The following is an 18,229-nucleotide window of genomic DNA, read 5'->3' as shown; positions in this document are numbered from 1 at the left end:
TATCTTTCTGTGGCTTACTGCTATCTTCCTGACACTCTCTCTGGCCGGGCTTGCTGACACCAAGGCAACCGATCACATTTCACATACTTCACTTCAGAGCCTGAATGGATCACACACACCACATGACCCAGAACATGAAATACCAGGGAGAGAGACACCACATGACCCAGAACATGAAATATCAGGGAGAGACACACACTACATGACCCAGAACAGGAAATACCAGAGAGAGAAACACTACCTGCCCCAGAACAGGAAATACCAGAGAGAGACACACTACATGACCCAGAACAGGAAATACCAGGGAGAGAGACACACTACATGACCCAGAGCAGGAAATACCAGGGAGAGAGACACACTACATGACCCAGGACAGGAAATACCAGAGAGAGAGACACACATAACCCAGAACAGGAAATACCAGAGAGAGAGACACTACCTGACCCAGAACAGGAAATACCAGAGAGAGGGAAACACTACCTGACCCAGAACAGGAAATACCAGAGAGAGGGAAACACTACCTGACCCAGAACAGGAAATACCAGTGAGAGAGAGACACTACCTGACCCAGAACAGTAAATACCAGATAGAGAGACACTACCTGACCCAGAACAGGAAATACCAGAGAGAGAGACACTACCTGACCCAGAACAGGAAATACCAGAGAGAGAGACACTACCTGACCCAGAACTGGAAATACCAGAGAGACAGACACACTACATGACCCAGAACAGGAAATACCAGAGAGAGAGACACTACATGACCCAGAACAGGAAATACCAGAGAGCGAGACACACTACATGACCCAGAACATGAAATACCAGAGAGAGAGAGCTCAATGAGGGATCATAGCTTTCACCTGGATTGATGGAAAGACTGTTGCTAATGTTTTGTCCACTCAGTCTACATCACAAGGATGTTAAATACTCCCCAGTCGTTTTAGAGACCTGATATTCTGAGCAGCGCAAGACGAGATGTAGGCCAATGTCATAGGCCTATCATCATCAGTCACCTCCTTTCGTGCTAAATTCCAAATCCTTTCGGGCTAAATTCCAGCTAAACCTGGAGAAGACCGTTTGGCCTAACCAAGAGGCTAGGTTCCTGTCTGGAAGCATCGTTTCATCTGCCCCTACAGTCTTTCTTCAGTACTGCAGTCTAACTTCCATAGACAGCTTCATAGAGAAGTCAGATTTCAACATTTCCAACGAGACACTTTAGTCATCACCTGTGTGCACAAAAAAATCCATTGATTTATTCAAAAAAATTGTTGCTATGGTTGATTTTTATTTGTTATTCATCACTCAGCCAAAGATTTAACATTTTATATTCATCCAATGTCTGCCACGTTATTTGGATGACTTGATGACATCATCCCTGCTCGCGCTGCTCCCTGTGTGCAAGTGAGCGCTTGTGAAGTCGGGCTGTGTAAACCGGATGCAACCAGGATATAGACGGTCCATGAATCGACGTATGTGAAAGCGAGTATATTCCATTGAAAACAGAGGTCGGACATAAGTTATTTTATAAATCAGTGGGTCTGACTACTTCCGGAAAGCTCCTGAGGAAAAGTTACAACAGTACATAGCTGTATTAGACTGAAATATATAACTTCATTTAGCTAGGCCGGCATTGTAAATAAGAATTTGTTCTTAACTTACTTGCCTAGTTAAATAAAGGTTAAATAAAGGTTAAATAAAAAATACAAATGATTTCAAACTTGTGAGGCTCTCCAGGCTTGTTAGTTTCTCATTCAACATATTTGCTCCTACTTCACTTCATCCTGTTTTAAAAGTCTTCCTGTTTACATTCCCTGAGACCAACCAGAATGATTTGGTAATCACATATCCCCAGATAAAACAGCCACGCATCATTCTAACTATTTATACTGCTACTAGTCACTTTCTCCTGCCTAACATGTACATATTCACCTGAAATTCTCCCTGCACATTATAGATGTGGTACTGGCAATTACCATGTATATATATATCTTATTTCATGTTTCTTGTGTTGTCTTTATTATATTTTACTATTGATTACTGTGCTGTTGGATAGAGCTTGTGAGTTATCAAGCATTTCACAGTGACAATACAACTTTAATATGTGGTCTCTCATTTCTGCATTACCAAATGTTGCGCAAGGCAAAAGAGTAGGCTACGATTACGTCGCTCTGCCTCTTCTCACAGTGGTTTAATAGAGTCAGATCAAAGCTGAATCAATGTCTTGGAAGATCACATAATTATTCATTAGTATTTTATATAACACAACCAAATATAATAGCATAGTATAACATTACTGTCACACCAAAAAATACCACCTCATATCTTATTTTAGGATGGTTAGCTGAATAGTCCCCTCCAAAATATTACGTGGTCAAAACTCAACTGCGCACGCCACTAGGCCCAAATGTGCTCTGATTATTAAAACATAAAACAGGAAGGCTCTATAGTTAGTTAACAACCATCTGCTATAATTGGCACACCAAACAGTCATTCAAGAACATCTAAATGCCTATTCATATGAATCTGATGGAGATCAGATGATTGACATGCAGACGCAGTTTGTATATTTCACTGGCAAAACGTGAACAATTATAATACATGATTGACAGTGATGTTGGCCTATAGGTACTGTACTTGCTGTTTGAGGGTATTACAAATTGAAAATGATTGTGAAACAATATGTGTGGGTATCGGCAGATGTAACGATATATTAATGCTGTACAACAGGCTTCATCTGTTGGTACAACCGTAGAGAATGATGCACCTAAAACACGATCACTGCAACATGAGTGGGTTTTACACCGTCCTTCCAATGTCCCACAGAATCATCCTGTTGTCCTGCATTTGGTTATTTTAAATGTGGTCACTCTAGAGAGAGAGTGCGAGCATGACAGATGCCCCTCAGTCCCGAGCTGCCCCTCTGTCCCGAGCTGCCCCTCTGTCCCGAGCTGCCCCTCAGTCCCGGGCTGCCCCTCTGTCCCGAGCTGCCCCTCTGTCCCGAGCTGCCCCTCTGTCCCGAGCTGCCCCTCTGTCCCGAGCTGCCCCTCTGTCCCGAGATGCCCCTCAGTCACGAGATGCCCCTCTGTCCCGAGCTGCCCCTCTGTCCCGAGCTGCCCCTCAGTCCCGAGATGCCCCTCAGTCACGAGCTGCTCCTCAGTTATGTGGGGATCTGGGTGAGGACTATTAGGCCATGGTTGGCGGAGAGGGTGGATTATCCTAGGACGCTAAGGCCAGGGTGTGACATGGGTTTATATGTTGTTTTCGTATTGGGGTTTGTATTATTTGGGATCGCGGCTGATTAGGGGTGTGGTATAGGCTCATCTTTCATTAAATTTCATCATGATATTTAATGATGATCATGAGTAACCAACACGCTGTACTTCGGGCCGACTCTCTTCTTTCAACAGACGAATGCTGTTACAGAATTGAATTGAATTGAATTGAATTGAGAGAGAGAGAGAGAGAGAGAGAGAGAGAGAGAGAGAGAGAGAGAGAGAGAGACAGTGAGTGAGAGAGAGAGAGAGAGAGAGAGACAGTGAGTGAGAGAGAGAGACAGTGAGAGAGAGAGAGAGAGAGAGAGAGAGAGAGAGAGAGAGAGAGAGAGAGAGAGAGAGAGAGAGAGAGAGAGAGAGAGAGAGAGAGAGAGAGAGAGATGAGGAAGAGAAGTGGAAGAGATAGGGGGCAGGGTAAGGAAAGAGGCATTATCAAGTCAAACACCCACAGACTTCATAATGTACGTAACAGGCCTAACTATGAGGCTGGATTCATTGTAGCTGGGGATTTTAACAAAGCCAATCTGAAAACAAGACTCCCTAAATTTTATCAGCATATCGATTGCGCAACCAGGGGTGGTAAAACCTTGGATCATTGTTACTCTAACTTCCGCGACGCATATAAGGCCCTGCCCCGCCCCCCTTTCGGAAAAGCTGACCACGACTCCATTTTGCTGATCCCTGCCTACAGACAGAAATTAAAACAAGAGGCTCCCACGCTGAGGTCTGTCCAACGCTGGTCAGACCAAGCTGACTCTACACTCCAAGACTGCTTCCATCACGTGGACTGGGACATGTTTCGTATTGCGTCAGATGGGAATATTGACGAATACGCTGATTCGGTGTGCGAGTTCATTAGAACGTGCGTCGAAGATGTCGTTCCCATAGCAATGATAAAAACATTCCCTAACCAGAAACCGTGGATTGATGGCAGCATTCGCGTGAAACTGAAAGCGCGAACCACTGCTTTTAATCAGGGCAAGGTGTCTGGTAACATGACTGAATATAAACAATGCAGCTATTCCCTCCGTAAGGCTATTAAACAAGCTAAGCGTCAGTACAGAGACAAAGTGGAATCTCAATTCAATGGCTCAGACACAAGAGGCATGTGGCAGGGTCTACAGTCAATCACGGACTACAAGATGAAATCCAGCCCAGTCACGGACCAGGATGTCTTGCTCCCAGGCAGACTAAATAACTTTTTTGCCCGCTTTGAGGACAATACAGTGCCACTGACACGGCCTGCAACGGAAACATGCGGTCTCTCCTTCACTGCAGCCGAGGTGAGTAAGACATTTAAACGTGTTAACCCTCGCAAGGCTGCAGGCCCAGACGGCATCCCCAGCCGCGCCCTCAGAGCATGCGCAGACCAGCTGGCCGGTGTGTTTACGGACATATTCAATCAATCCCTATACCAGTCTGCTGTTCCCACATGCTTCAAGAGGGCCACCATTGTTCCTGTTCCCAAGAAAGCTAAGGTAACTGAGCTAAACGACTACCGCCCGTAGCACTCACTTCCGTCATCATGAAGTGCTTTGAGAGACTAGTCAAGGACCATATCACCTCCACCCTACCTGACACCCTAGACCCACTCCAATTTGCTTACCGCCCAAATAGGTCCAAAGACGATGCAATCTCAACCACACTGCACACTGCCCTAACCCACCTGGACAAGAGGAATACCTATGTGAGAATGCTGTTCATCGACTACAGCTCGGCATTCAACACCATAGTACCCTCCAAGCTCGTCATCAAGCTCGAGACCCTGGGTCTCGACCCCGCCCTGTGCAACTAGGTACTGGACTTCCTGACGGGCCGCCCCCAGGTGGTGAGGGTAGGCAACAACATCTCCTCCCCGCTGATCCTCAACACGGGGCCCCACAAGGGTGCGTTCTGAGCCCTCTCCTGTACTCCCTGTTCACCCACGACTGCGTGGCCACGCACGCCTCCAACTCAATCATCAAGTTTGCGGACGACACAACAGTGGTAGGCTTGATTACCAACAACGACGAGACGGCCTACAGGGAGGAGGTGAGGGCCCTCGGAGTGTGGTGTCAGGAAAATAACCTCACACTCAACGTCAACAAAACTAAGGAGATGATTGTGGACTTCAGGAAACAGCAGAGGGAACACCCCCCTATCCACATCGATGGAACAGTAGTGGAGAGGGTAGCTAGTTTTAAGTTCCTCGGCATACACATCACAGACAAACTGAATTGGTCCACTCACACTGACAGCGTTGTGAAGAAGGCGCAGCAGCGCCTATTCAACCTCAGGAGGCTGAAGAAATTCGGCTTGTCACCAAAAGCACTCACAAACTTCTACAGATGCACAATCGAGAGCATCCTGGCGGGCTGTATCACTGCTCCGCCCTCAACCGTAAGGCTCTCCAGAGGGTAGTGAGGACTGCACAACGCATCACCGGGGGCAAACTACCTGCCCTCCAGGACACCTACACCACCCGTTGTTACAGGAAGGCCATAAAGATCATCAAGGACATCAACCACCCGAACCACTGCCTGTTCACCCCGCTATCATCCCGAAGGCGAGGTCAGTACAGGTGCATCAAAGCTGGGACCGAGAGACTGAAAAACAGCTTCTATCTCAAGGCCATCAGACTGTTAAACAGCCACCACTAACACTGAGTGGCTGCTGCCAACACACTGTCATTGACACTGACCCAACTCCAGCCATTTTAATAATGGGAATTGATGGGAAATGATGTAAATATATCACTAGCCACTTTAAACAATGCTACCTTATATAATGTTACTTACCCTACATTATTCATCTCATATGCATATGTATATACTGTACTCTACATCATCGACTGCATCCTTATGTAACACATGTATCACTAGCCACTTTAACTATGCCACTTTGTTTACTTTGTCTACACACTCATCTCATATGTATATACTGTACTCGATACCATCTACTGTATGCTGCTCTGTACCATCACTCATTCATATATCCTTATGTACATGTTCCTTATCCCCTTACACTGTGTATAAGACAGTAGTTTTGGAATTGTTAGTTAGATTACTTGTTGGTTATCACTGCATTGTCGGAACTAGAAGCACAAGCATTTCGCTACACTCGCATTAACATCTGCTAACCATGTGTATGTGACAAATACAATTTGATTTGATTTGATTTTGACACAACAACACCCAGGAAAATTGTTTGTGATTTAACTGGTCCAACAACATACTTATAACACAGACACAACAACATACTGCAGCACACAGCTCACTCATCAATTTACACATGATTTCAGACACAACAACATACTGCAGCACCCAGCCCACTCATCAATTCACACATGATGACAGACACAGAAAAACACACCACACCTACGGTTCATATCTGTTCAGTCATAAAAGCAGACGCTACACCCACTCAATGGATCAGGAACAAGAGAAAGATAGAGAGAAAGAATAATGGAGGGAGGAACAGGGATCAATGATGATAGCAGACATATCAAACACAAGCTTAGGGCCAATAACAACGACCAGTAGCAGACTGTTATCTAAGTGGGAGTGACCAATAGCAGACTGGTATCTAAGTGGGAGTGACCAATAGCAGATTGTTATCTAAGTGGTAGTGACCAATAGCAGATTGTTATCTAAGTGGGAGTGACCAATAACAGACTCGTATTTAAGTGGGTGTGACCAATAGCAGGATGGTGTTCTAGGTGTGGTTTCGATAGATGTGAGGAAACTGTTTCATTCCCTGGACAGACAGGCAGACCCAGGAGACAAGGGTCAAGGCTGCTAGTGGACACACACGCACGCACGGACACACACACACACACGCTCGCACGCACGCACGCACGCACACACACACACACACACACGAACACACACACACATGCGCACACGCACACACACACCTCTGACACATCAGAGACTGAAGATAAAAAGAGGGATAACGAGAAGAAAATGAAGAGGGTGAGATGCTTTGAAGCAGAAAACATGCTACCTCACAGAACCAACCACCCACAGACAACGAAAGAGAGAGAGAGAGAAAGAGAGAGTGAGTGAGACAGAAAGAAAGAGAGAGTGAGAGAGAGAGTGAGAGAGAGAGACAGAGAGAGAGAGGGAGAGAGAGAGAAGGAGAGAGGGAGAGAGGGAGAGAGAGAGAGAGAGAGAGAGAGAGAGAGAGAGAGAGAGAGAGAGAGAGAGAGAGAGAGAGAGAGAGAGAGAGAGAGAGAGAGAGAGACATATTTCCCTCAGATTACACAGATCCACAAAGAATTTGAAAACAAACCCAATTTTGATAAACTCCCATATCTACTGGGTGAAATTCCGCAGTGTGCATCACAGCAGCAAGATTTGTGACCAGTTGCCACAAGAAAAGGGGCAACTAGTGAAGATCAAACACCATCTTAAATACAAACCATATTTACAGCTGAAGTCAGGAGTTTACAGACACTTTGGTTGGAGTCATTAAAACTCGTTTTTCAACCACTCCACAAATGTATTGTTAACAAACTATAGTTTTGGCATGTTGGTTAGGACATTTACTCTGTGCATGAAACAAACCATTTTTCCAACAATTGTTTACAGACAGATTATTTCACATTTCAATTTCACGTAATTTACTGTATCACAATTCGAGTGGGTCCGAAGTTTACATACACAAAGTTGACTGTGCCTTAATGTCTCCTAGAGATGAACGTACTTTGGTGCGAAAAGTGCAAATCAATCCCAGAACAAAAGCAAAGGACCTTGTGAAGATGCTGGAGGAAACAGGTATAAAATAATCTATATCCACAGTAAAACGAGTCGTATATCGACATAACCTGAAAGGCCGCTCAGCAAGGAAGAAGCCACTGCTCCAAAACCGTCATGAAAAAGACAGACTAGGGTTTGCAACTGCACACAGGGACAAATATCATACTTTTTTAGAAATGTCCTCTGGTCTGATGAAACAAAAATAGAACTGTTTGGCCATAATGACCATATTTATGTTGAAGAAAAAGGTGGAGGCTTGCGAGCCGAAGAATACCATCCCAACCGTGAAGCACAGGGGTGGCAGCATCATAGTGTGGGGGTGCTTTGCTGCAGGAGGGACTGGTGCACTTCACAAAATAGATGGCATCATGAGGTGGAAAATTATGTGGAAAATTGAAGCAATATCTCAAGAAATATCTAAAAAATCTCCAAATGGATAATGATCCCAAGCATACTTCCAAAGTTGTGGCAAAATGGCTTAAGGACAACAAAGTCAAGGTATTGAAGTGGCCATCACAAAGCCCTGACTTCAATCCCATAGAAAACGTGTGGGCAGAACTGAAAAAGTGTGTGCGAACAAGGAGGCCTACAAACCTGACTCAGTTACACCAGCTCTGTTAAGAGGAATGGGCTTAAATTCACCCAATTTATTGTGGGAAGCTTGTGGAAGTCTACCCGAAACGTTTGACCCAAGTTAAACCATTTAAAGACAATGCTACCAAATACTAATTGAGTGTATGTAAACTCCTGACCCATTGGGAATGTGATGAAATAAATAAAAGCTGAAATAAATCATTCTCTCTACTATTATTCTGACATTACACATTCTTAAAATAAAGTGGTGATCCTAACTGACCTAAAACAGGGGATTTTTACTAGGATTAAATGTCAGGAATTGTGAAAAACTGAGTTTAAATGTATTCGGCTAAGGTGTATGTAAACTGAAAACCATTGTAAACACATATTAATGTTGATTTATTTTCCCTTTACAACAATGTATATAGCCATAATATGACATAAAATGTCTCTATGAACTTTTGTGAGTGTAATGTTTACTGTTCATTTTTATTGTTTATTTAACTTTTGTTTATTTTCTTTTTCACTTGCTTTGGCAATACAATATAAACATATGTTTCCCATGCCAATAAAGACCTTAAATTTAATTTTAATTTAATTGAGAGAGTGAGCGAGAGACAGAGAGAGAGAGAGAGAGAGAGAGAGAGAGAGAGAGAGAGAGAGAGAGAGGGAAGAGAGAGAGAGAGAGAGAGAGAGAGAGAGAGAGAGAGAGAGAGAGAGAGAGAGGGGAAGAGAGAGAGAAAGAGAGAGGGGAAGAGAGAGAGAGAGAGAGAGAGAGAGAGAGAGAGAGAGAGAGAGAGAGAGAGAGAGAGAGAGAGAGAGAGAGAGAGAGAGAGAGAGAGAGAGAGAGAGAGAGAGAGAGAGAGAGAGAGAGAGAGAGAGAGAGAGAGAGAGAGAGAGAGAGGAGAGAGAGAGAGAGAGAGAGAGAGAGAGAGAGAGAGAGAGAGAGAGAGAGAGAGAGAGAGAGAGAGAGAGAGAGAGAGAGAGAGAGAGAGAGGGAGAGAGAGGAGAGAGGGAGAGAGAGGAGAGAGGCAGAGAGAGAGAGAGAGAGAGAGAGAGAGAGAGAGAGAGAGAGAGAGAGAGAGAGAGAGAGAGAGAGAGAGAGAGAGAGAGAGGGGATTAGAGGAAGTATGAGAGGTAGAACAATTGAGAGAGAGGATTAAAGTTGATCTAGGACTATAATTAACACATCTCACCAAGGATAATGGTATAATCTAGAAGATTATTAATTTTATCTCAAACACTCATCACCCTCTCCTCCATGACATAAAAGCTTGGGGAAGATGTCTACTGACGTTTCGCAACCATGGCAACAATACTCCAGGTGGCCAGCGCTAACCATTACCATGGCAACATCCAGAAGGTGAAGCTCCATGTCTTCCTCACTGACTGGGGGATTGAGTCCAGTTAACTGACTGGGGGATTGAGTCTAGTTAACTGACTGAGATATTGAGTCCAGTTAACTGACTGGGGGATTGAATCCAGTTAACTGACTGGGGGATTGAATCCAGTTAACTGACTGGGGGATTGAGTCCAGTTAACTGACTGGGGGATTGAATCCAGTTAACTGACTGGGGGATTGAGTCCAGTTAACTGACTGGGGGATTGAGTCCAGTTAACCGACTGGGGGATTGAGTCCAGTTAACCGACTGGGGGATTGAATCCAGTGAACTGACTGGGGGATTGAATCCAGTGAACTGACTGGGGGATTGAATCCAGTGAACTGACTGGGGGATTGAGTCCAGTTAACTGACTGGGGGATTGAATCCAGTTAACTGACTGAGGGATTGAGTCTAGTTAACTGACTGAGGGATTGAGTCCAGTTAACTGACTGGGGGATTGAGTCTAGTTAACTGACCGACTGATTAAGTCCAGTTAACTGACTGAGGGATTGAGTCCAGTTAACTGCCTGGGGGATTGAATCCAGTTAACTGACCGACTGATTAAGTCCAGTTAACTGACTGAGGGATTGAGTCCAGTTAACTGACTGAGGGATTGAGTCTAGTTAACTGACTGAGGGATTGAGTCCAGTTAACTGACTGGGGGATTGAGTCCAGTTAACTGACTGAGATATTGAGTCCAGTTAACTGACTGTGGAACACTAGCCACACCCCCAGTGGAACACTAGCCACACCCCCAGTGGAACACTAGCCACACCCCTAGTGGAACACTAGCCACACCCCCAGTGGAACACTAGCCACACCCCCAGTGGAACACTAGCCACACCCCCAGTGGAACACTAGCCACACCCCCAGTGGAACACTAGCCATACCCCCAGTGGAACACTAGCCATACCCTCAGTGGAACACTAGCCACACCCCTAGTGGAACACTAGCCACACCCCCAGTGGAACACTAGCCACACCCCCAGTGGAACACTAGCCACACCCCCAGTGGAACACTAGCCACACCCCCAGTGGAACACTAGCCACACCCCCAGTGGAACACTAGCCACACCCCCAGTGGAACACTAGCCATACCCCCAGTGTAACACTAGCCACACCCCCAGTGTAACACTATCCACACCCCCAGTGGAACACTATCCACACCCCCAGTGGAACACTAGCCACCCCCAGTGGAGCACTAGCCACACCCCCAATGGACCACTAGCCACACCCCCAGTGGAACACTAGCCACACCCCCAGTGGAACACTAGCCACACCCCCAGTGGAACACTAGCCACACCCCCAGTGGAACACTAGCCACACCCCCAGTGGAACACTAGCCACTCCCCCAGTGGAACACTAGCCATCCCCCAGTGGAACACTAGCCACTCCCCCAGTGTAACACTAGCCACTCCCCCAGTGGAACACTAGCCACACCCCCAGTGGAACACTAGCCACACCCCCATTGGAACACTAGCCACACCCCCAGTGGAACACTAGCCACACCCCCAGTGGAACACTAGCCACACCCCCAGTGGAACACTAGCCACACCCCCAGTGGAACACTAGCCACACCCCCAGTGGAACACAACAATAGAAGACTTTCCCCTTTATTTGTGTCCCTCCTTCGTTTCCTCCTAGAAACTGATACAGTACCAGCCAAAAGTTTGGAAGCACCTACTCATTACAGTTTCAAAAAATCGAAATGTATTCTACATAATGGTGAAGATATCGAAACTTTGAAATAACCAAACAAGTGATAAACAAATCAAAATGTATTTTATATTCTACAATTAATAAAAAAAATAAAGAGAAACCCTTGAATGAGTAGGTTAGTCCAAACTTTTGACTGCTACTGTATTTTACTCCTCTTTTTCCTTCTTTCAAAACTCCTCTCTCCCTCATGTTTTCCACTTCTCCCCCCTCGTTACGGCGCACACCTGTCACCATCGTTACGCGCACCCGCGCGTCATCAGACTCACCTGGACTCCATCACCTCCCTGATTACCGTCCCTTAAATATGTCCCTTTGGTTCTTTCCCCAGGCGTCATTGTTTCTATTCCAGTTTCATGTCTGTTCGTGTTTCTTGTTTTGTATTATGTTGTGTTTATTATTTAAAACACTCACTCCCCGAACTTGCTTCCCGACTCTCAGCACACATCGTCACACTCTCCCTCTCCCTCCTATCCTTCCCTCTTTGGCTTCACAATAGCCATATTAAGGTCTCTGTGCATAACCATGTGCAGTAGCAGAGTAGCAGGAACTGGGAAAACCGGTCCACTGGTCAAGTGACAAAGGAACAATGCTGACTTATACACCAAAACCCCTTCTCAATACCCAGAGCCATGAGAAGAGAGGGTGGAGAGAGGACGATCCATTCCATAGGATTACAGTAGAGCACCAAAGAAAGACAAGAGAAACGAGAGGATGCTGGGATGTTGCCAGAATCCCTCTATAACCCCCCCAAAAATATATATATATATAATGTCTGAATGAAAGAAAGACAAGAGAAATGAGAGGATGCTGGGATGTTGCCAGAATCCCTCTATAACCCCCCCCCCAAAATATATATATATATAATGTCTGAATGAAAGAAAGACAAGAGAAATGAGAGGATGCTGGGATGTTGCCAGAATCCCTCTATAACCCCCCAAAAAAAAATATATATAATGTCTGAATGAAAGAAAGACAAGAGAAAAGAGAGGATGCTGGGATGTTGCCAGAATCCCTCTATAACCCCCTCCCCCAAAAAAATATATATATATAATGTCTGAATGAAAGAAAGACAAGAGAAAAGAGAGGATGCTGGGATGTTGCCAGAATCCCTCTATAACCCCCCTCCCCCCCCAAAAAAAGAATGTCTGAATGAAAGAAAGAGAGGGAGAGGAGCGGACACAGAAAGGAGCCTTTAGACTATGAGACATTCTGTTTTATTAGAGCAGAACCAATTCTATATCAACACAGTGTGAGTTATTTTCATCTATCCAGGTACCTGAAGGGAGGGATGGTTTAAGATATCTAAAGAGCATATGCAAATGAGTCAACATCTCCACTTTGGCAGCTTTGAGGTGAATGAGAAACGTGGAAGGAGGGAGTTTTCAGTTCACCCTGGTGCACTAAAGGGGGTGAGGGGTGAGGAAGGGACATGGAAGAGGGGGGTAGTGAGAAAATACGCTACAATATTAAAGTCTGTGTGACGGTACCTTGTAGGAGGACTCCTCCGTTTCTTCTGAAGAAGGGACTCCCTGGCCATAGGGGAGGACTGGACATGCTGCAGAAAACAGACAGAAATCACCACAGAAAGCACGAGTAAGGCATGTTTCATATCAAACAGCTTTATGTGTCCCCAGGAGTGACCAATAATGACTAGTTAAAGCTGCTTCTGTCCTCATATAACGCTACCACCAGTTAATCAATACTGCTAGCTCCCTCACAATGACAACCCTGTACAATGTTCCGCTGGAGAAGCATTTCTCCAGACACAGAACATAGCAAGGGGTTTTCAACAAGTCAATTACACTGCGGACTGTGGTCTCCTAACCACATGAGCAGTCATCGAAAAACACATGCGCCTGCACACACACACACACACACACACACACACACACACACACACACACACACACACACACACACACACACACACACACACACACACACACACACACACACACACACACACACACACACACACACACACACACACACACACACACACACACCACTTTACTCTGAGAGAGTGTGTGGGTGTGTGATAACAGTTATCAGAGTCTCCTAATGCCTTTATCTGTACAGCGGGAGGGGATAAGGACTCACTCAGCTCTCTCTCTCTGTCCTACTCCCTCAAACACGTTCCCTATAGTATCTCTCTCTCTCTCTCTCTCTCTCTCTCTCTCTCTCTCTCTCTCTCTCTCTCTCTCTCTCTCTCTCTCTCTCTCTCTCTCTCTCTCTCTCTCTCTCTCTCTCTCTCTCTCTCTCTCTCTCTCTCTCTCTCTCTCTCTCTCTCTCTCTCTCTCTCTCTCCTACTCCCCCAAACACTTTCCCTATAGTATCTCTCTCTCTGTCTCTGTCTCTCGCTTTGTAACCTCTCTCCATCTCATTAGACTGTTGCTCTGTCCCCTCACAATTCAATGCAATTCAAAGGGCTTAATTGGCAAGGGGAACACATGTTTATATTGCCAAAGCAAGTGAAATGGACAACAAACAAAGGGAAATAAATCAGAAATTAACAGTAAACATTACACTCACAAAAGTAAAAAAAAAATATATATATAGACATCAGAAATTAACAGTAAACTTTACACTCACAAAATAAATGTTCAAAATGTTAAATATGTTAAATGTGTAAAATAAATATTTTGGGCAGTATTTACAATGGTGTTTGTTCTTCACTGGTTGCCCTTTTCTTGTGGCAACAGGTCACACATCTTGCTGCTGTGGTGGCACACTGTGGTATTTCACCTAACAGACAGAGTTGAAGTCGGAATTTTACATACACCTTAGCCAAATAATAATAATAATAATAATAAATACATTTAAACTCAGTGTTTCACAATTCTTGACATTTAATCCAAGTAAAATGTCCCTGTTTTAGGTCAGTTAGGATCACCACTTTATTTTAAGAATGCAAAATGTCAGAATAATAGTAGAGAGAATGATTTATTTCAGCTTTTATTTCTTTCATCACTTTCCCAGTAGGTCAGAAGTTTAAATACACTCAATTAGTATTTGGTAGCATTGCCTCTAAATTGTTTCACTTGGGTCAAATGTTTCGGGTAGCCTTTAACATGCTTCCCACAATAAATTGGGTGAATTTAGGCCCATTCCTCCTGACAGAGCTGGTGTAACTGAGTCAGGTTTATAGGCCTCCTTACTCGCACACGCTTTTTCAGTTATGCCCACACATTTTCTATGGGATTGAGGTCAGGGCTTTGTGATGGCCACTCCAATACCTTGACTTTGTTGTCCTTAAGCCATTTTGCCACAATTTTGGAAGTATGCTTGGGGTCATTGGGGCGGCAGGAGCGTTAGACTTGTAACCGATGGTCATTATGGCCAACTACACTATTTTTGATTAATCAAACCAGAGGACATTTCTTCAAAAAGTACAATATTTGTCCCCATGTGCAGTTGCAAACTGTAGTCTGGCTTTTTTATGGTGGTTTTGGAGTAATTTGTAAGTCGCTCTGGATAAGAGCGTCTGCTAAATGACTTAAATGTAATGTTAAATGAGTAGTGGCTTCTTCCTTGCTGAGCGACCATTCAGGTTATGTCGATATAGGACTCATTTTACTGTGGATATAGATACTTTTGTACCTGTTTCCTCCAGCATCTTCACAAGGTCCTTTGCTGTTGTTCTGGGATTGATTTGCACTTTTCACACCAAAGTACGTTCATCTCCTTCCTGAGCGGTATGACGGCTGCGTGGTCCCATGGTGTTTATACTTGCGTACTATTGTTTGTAGAGATGAACGTGGTACCTTGATGTGGAGGTCTACAATTTGTTTTCTGAGGTCTTGGCTGATTTTCTTTTCCCCCATGATGTCAAGCAAAGGGGCACTGAGTTTGAAGGTAGGCCTTGAAATACATCCACAGGTACACCTCCAATTGACTCAAATTAAGTCAATTAGCCTATCAGAAGATTCTAAAGCCATTGACATAATTTTCTGCAATTTTCCAAGCTGTTTAAAGGCACAGTCAACTTAGTGTATGTAAACTTCTGACCCACTGGAATTGTGATACGGGGAATTATAAGTGAAATAATCTGTCTGTAAACAATTGTTGTAAAAATGACTTGTGTCATGCACAAAGTAGATGTCCTAACCGACTTGCCAAAACTATAGTTTGTTAACAAGACATTTGTGGAGTGGTTGAAAAACGAGTTTTAATGACTCCAACCTAAGTGTATGTAAACTTCCGACTTCAACTTTATGGGAGTTTATCAAGATTGGATTTGTTTTGAAATTATTTGTGGATCTGTGTAATCTGAGGTAAATAGGTGTCTCAAATATGGACATAGATTTCTCAGTAGGTTAGGAAGTACAGCTCAGTTTCCACCTCATTTTGTGGGCACTGGGTACAAAGGGATTTGTTATGGAAGGTTTGAGAATCACTTCCTTTTAGGTGGTAGTAGAATTGAAATGCTCTTTTCTGGATTTTGATAATTTGCGGGTTCGTCCTAATTCTGCTCTACATCTACATCTATTTGGTGTTTTACGTTCCACATGGAGGATGTTTTTGCAGAATTCCGCATTTTCTTTCTTTATTTAACCAGGCAAGTCAGTTAAGAACATATTCTTATTTTCAATGACGGCCTGGGAACAGTGGGTTAACTGCCTGTTCAGGGGCAGATGCAGATTCTCAATATGGTTTTTGTCCCATCTTGGTTGGTGAGTGAACACCAGAACTCACAACCATAAAGGGCAATGAGTTATGTAACTGATTCAAGTATTTTTAGTCAGATCTAATTGGGATGTCAAATTTCATGTTCACCTTTATTTAACCAGGTAGGCTAGTTGACAACAAGTTCTCATTTTCAACTGCGATCTGGCCAAGATAAATCAATGGATGGGCTATTTACAGATGAGCTACGTACAGGTGCAGTGATCTGTGAAGACCCTTCGTTGACAGCTTTGTGAAAGTTACCTGTGGCTCTGATGTGTAGGCCGAGGTAGGTATGGTTTTTATTGTGTGCTCGAGGGGCAACGGTGTCTAGAAGGAATTTGCATTTGTGATCCTTTCAACTGGACCTTTTTTGGAACACCAATATTTTTGTCTTACTGAGATTTACTGTCAGGACCCAAGCATGACAGAATATGTGCAGAAAATCTAGGTGCTGCTGTAGGCCCTCCTTGGTTGGTGACAGAAGCACCAGATCATCAGCAAACAGTAGACATTTGACTTCAGATTCTAGTAGGGTGAGGCCGGGTGCTGCAGACTGTTCTAGTTCCCTCGGCAATTCGATGAAAGAGATGAGGAAGAAGGTGGGGCACAATCTGCATCCCTGTCTCACCCCCTGGACATAAGGACATTTTAACCACACACTTGTTGTTTGTGTATTTGGACTTTTGTTATTTCTCTCTCTCTCTCTCTCTCTCTCTCTCTCTCTCTCTCTCTCTCTCTCTCTCTCTCTCTCTCTCTCTCTCTCTCTCTCTCTCTCTCTCAAATTCTGTCACTCTCTCTCTCCCTCTCCTCTCTCTCTCTCTCTCTCTGTATATATAGATATATCCCAGATATCCCAAAACGGTGTGTGTGTACATGTGTGTGTACATGTGTGTGTGTGTACGCGTGTGAGTGTGGTTGAGTGTGTGTTTGTACGTCACCAGCTTAGACATGCACTTGATGAGTTGCCATTGAAACAACCACGTCTCATTTTGTCTGAGAAAGAGACACGCATCTCATTTAAACTACAGAGAGCGAAAGAGGAGAAGAAATGACGTGCTCAACAGGCATCTTAATCAAGCACAGAGCGACCTGCGCCTCCATCTCTTGGTCTGACCTGACAATTTGGGATAATTTAGTAGAGGAGGGGAGAGGGCCATCACCATATCTGCTACTCCTACGGAGTATGGATACTTTCAATTATAGCACTGTCGGAACACTGACACACACACACACACACACACACACACACACACACACACACACACACACACACACACACACACACACACACACACACACACACACACACACACACACACACACACACACACACACACACACACACACACACACACACACACACACACACACAAGCAAGCACAGACTCACTGAGTCAAACAGGCACACACAGACACACCGGCACAAACACACACACACATGAACACACACACATACACATACACACATATTTGTTGAGGGATGATTAAAGCATATTTCAGTCTCTCTCACCAGGAGCCTTATGACTAACAGCCTCATTAGCATATCAGTCGCCTGGCAACCGTAACTACAACTTCCTTTTTCCTGTGTTGGTATTCATGTCTTTGTTTTGGACACATCCAGCTTCTAAACACTGCGATGTACCACAGACAAATCAATAGCTGTACACGCCAGACAACTTTGTCCTCTTCAATGTGATATCATGTTTCAATGTGATATCATGTTTACCATTTAAAGGGATGAGAGCTCACTCAGTCATTTTAAAGGGATGAGAGCTCACTCAGTCATTTACACAGATATTCCAGACTCGTCTGGTACAGCTCCTTATGCTCCGTCTATGAAAAAAACATGAAAGAAATGCTCTATATATGAAATAAA

General features: G+C 44.4%; 1 protein-coding gene across 1 annotated transcript in view; it reads right to left on the bottom strand.

Moving 5' to 3' along the window:
• The window catches only part of LOC124046721 (forkhead box protein N3-like), a 127,899-nt gene that overhangs the window by 46,054 nt on the left and 63,616 nt on the right, over nt 1-18,229 (bottom strand). Inside the window, exon 4 of the mRNA XM_046367432.1 lies at nt 13,174-13,241. Within this exon, the coding sequence (XP_046223388.1) occupies nt 13,174-13,241 (68 nt within the window). The remainder of the gene's footprint in view (nt 1-13,173; nt 13,242-18,229) is intronic.

The sequence above is a fragment of the Oncorhynchus gorbuscha genome, linkage group LG10 (genome assembly GCF_021184085.1).
Source record: "Oncorhynchus gorbuscha isolate QuinsamMale2020 ecotype Even-year linkage group LG10, OgorEven_v1.0, whole genome shotgun sequence".
Classification (NCBI taxonomy): Eukaryota; Metazoa; Chordata; class Actinopteri; order Salmoniformes; family Salmonidae; genus Oncorhynchus; species Oncorhynchus gorbuscha.
This window is presented reverse-complemented; position numbering and strand designations above follow the sequence as displayed.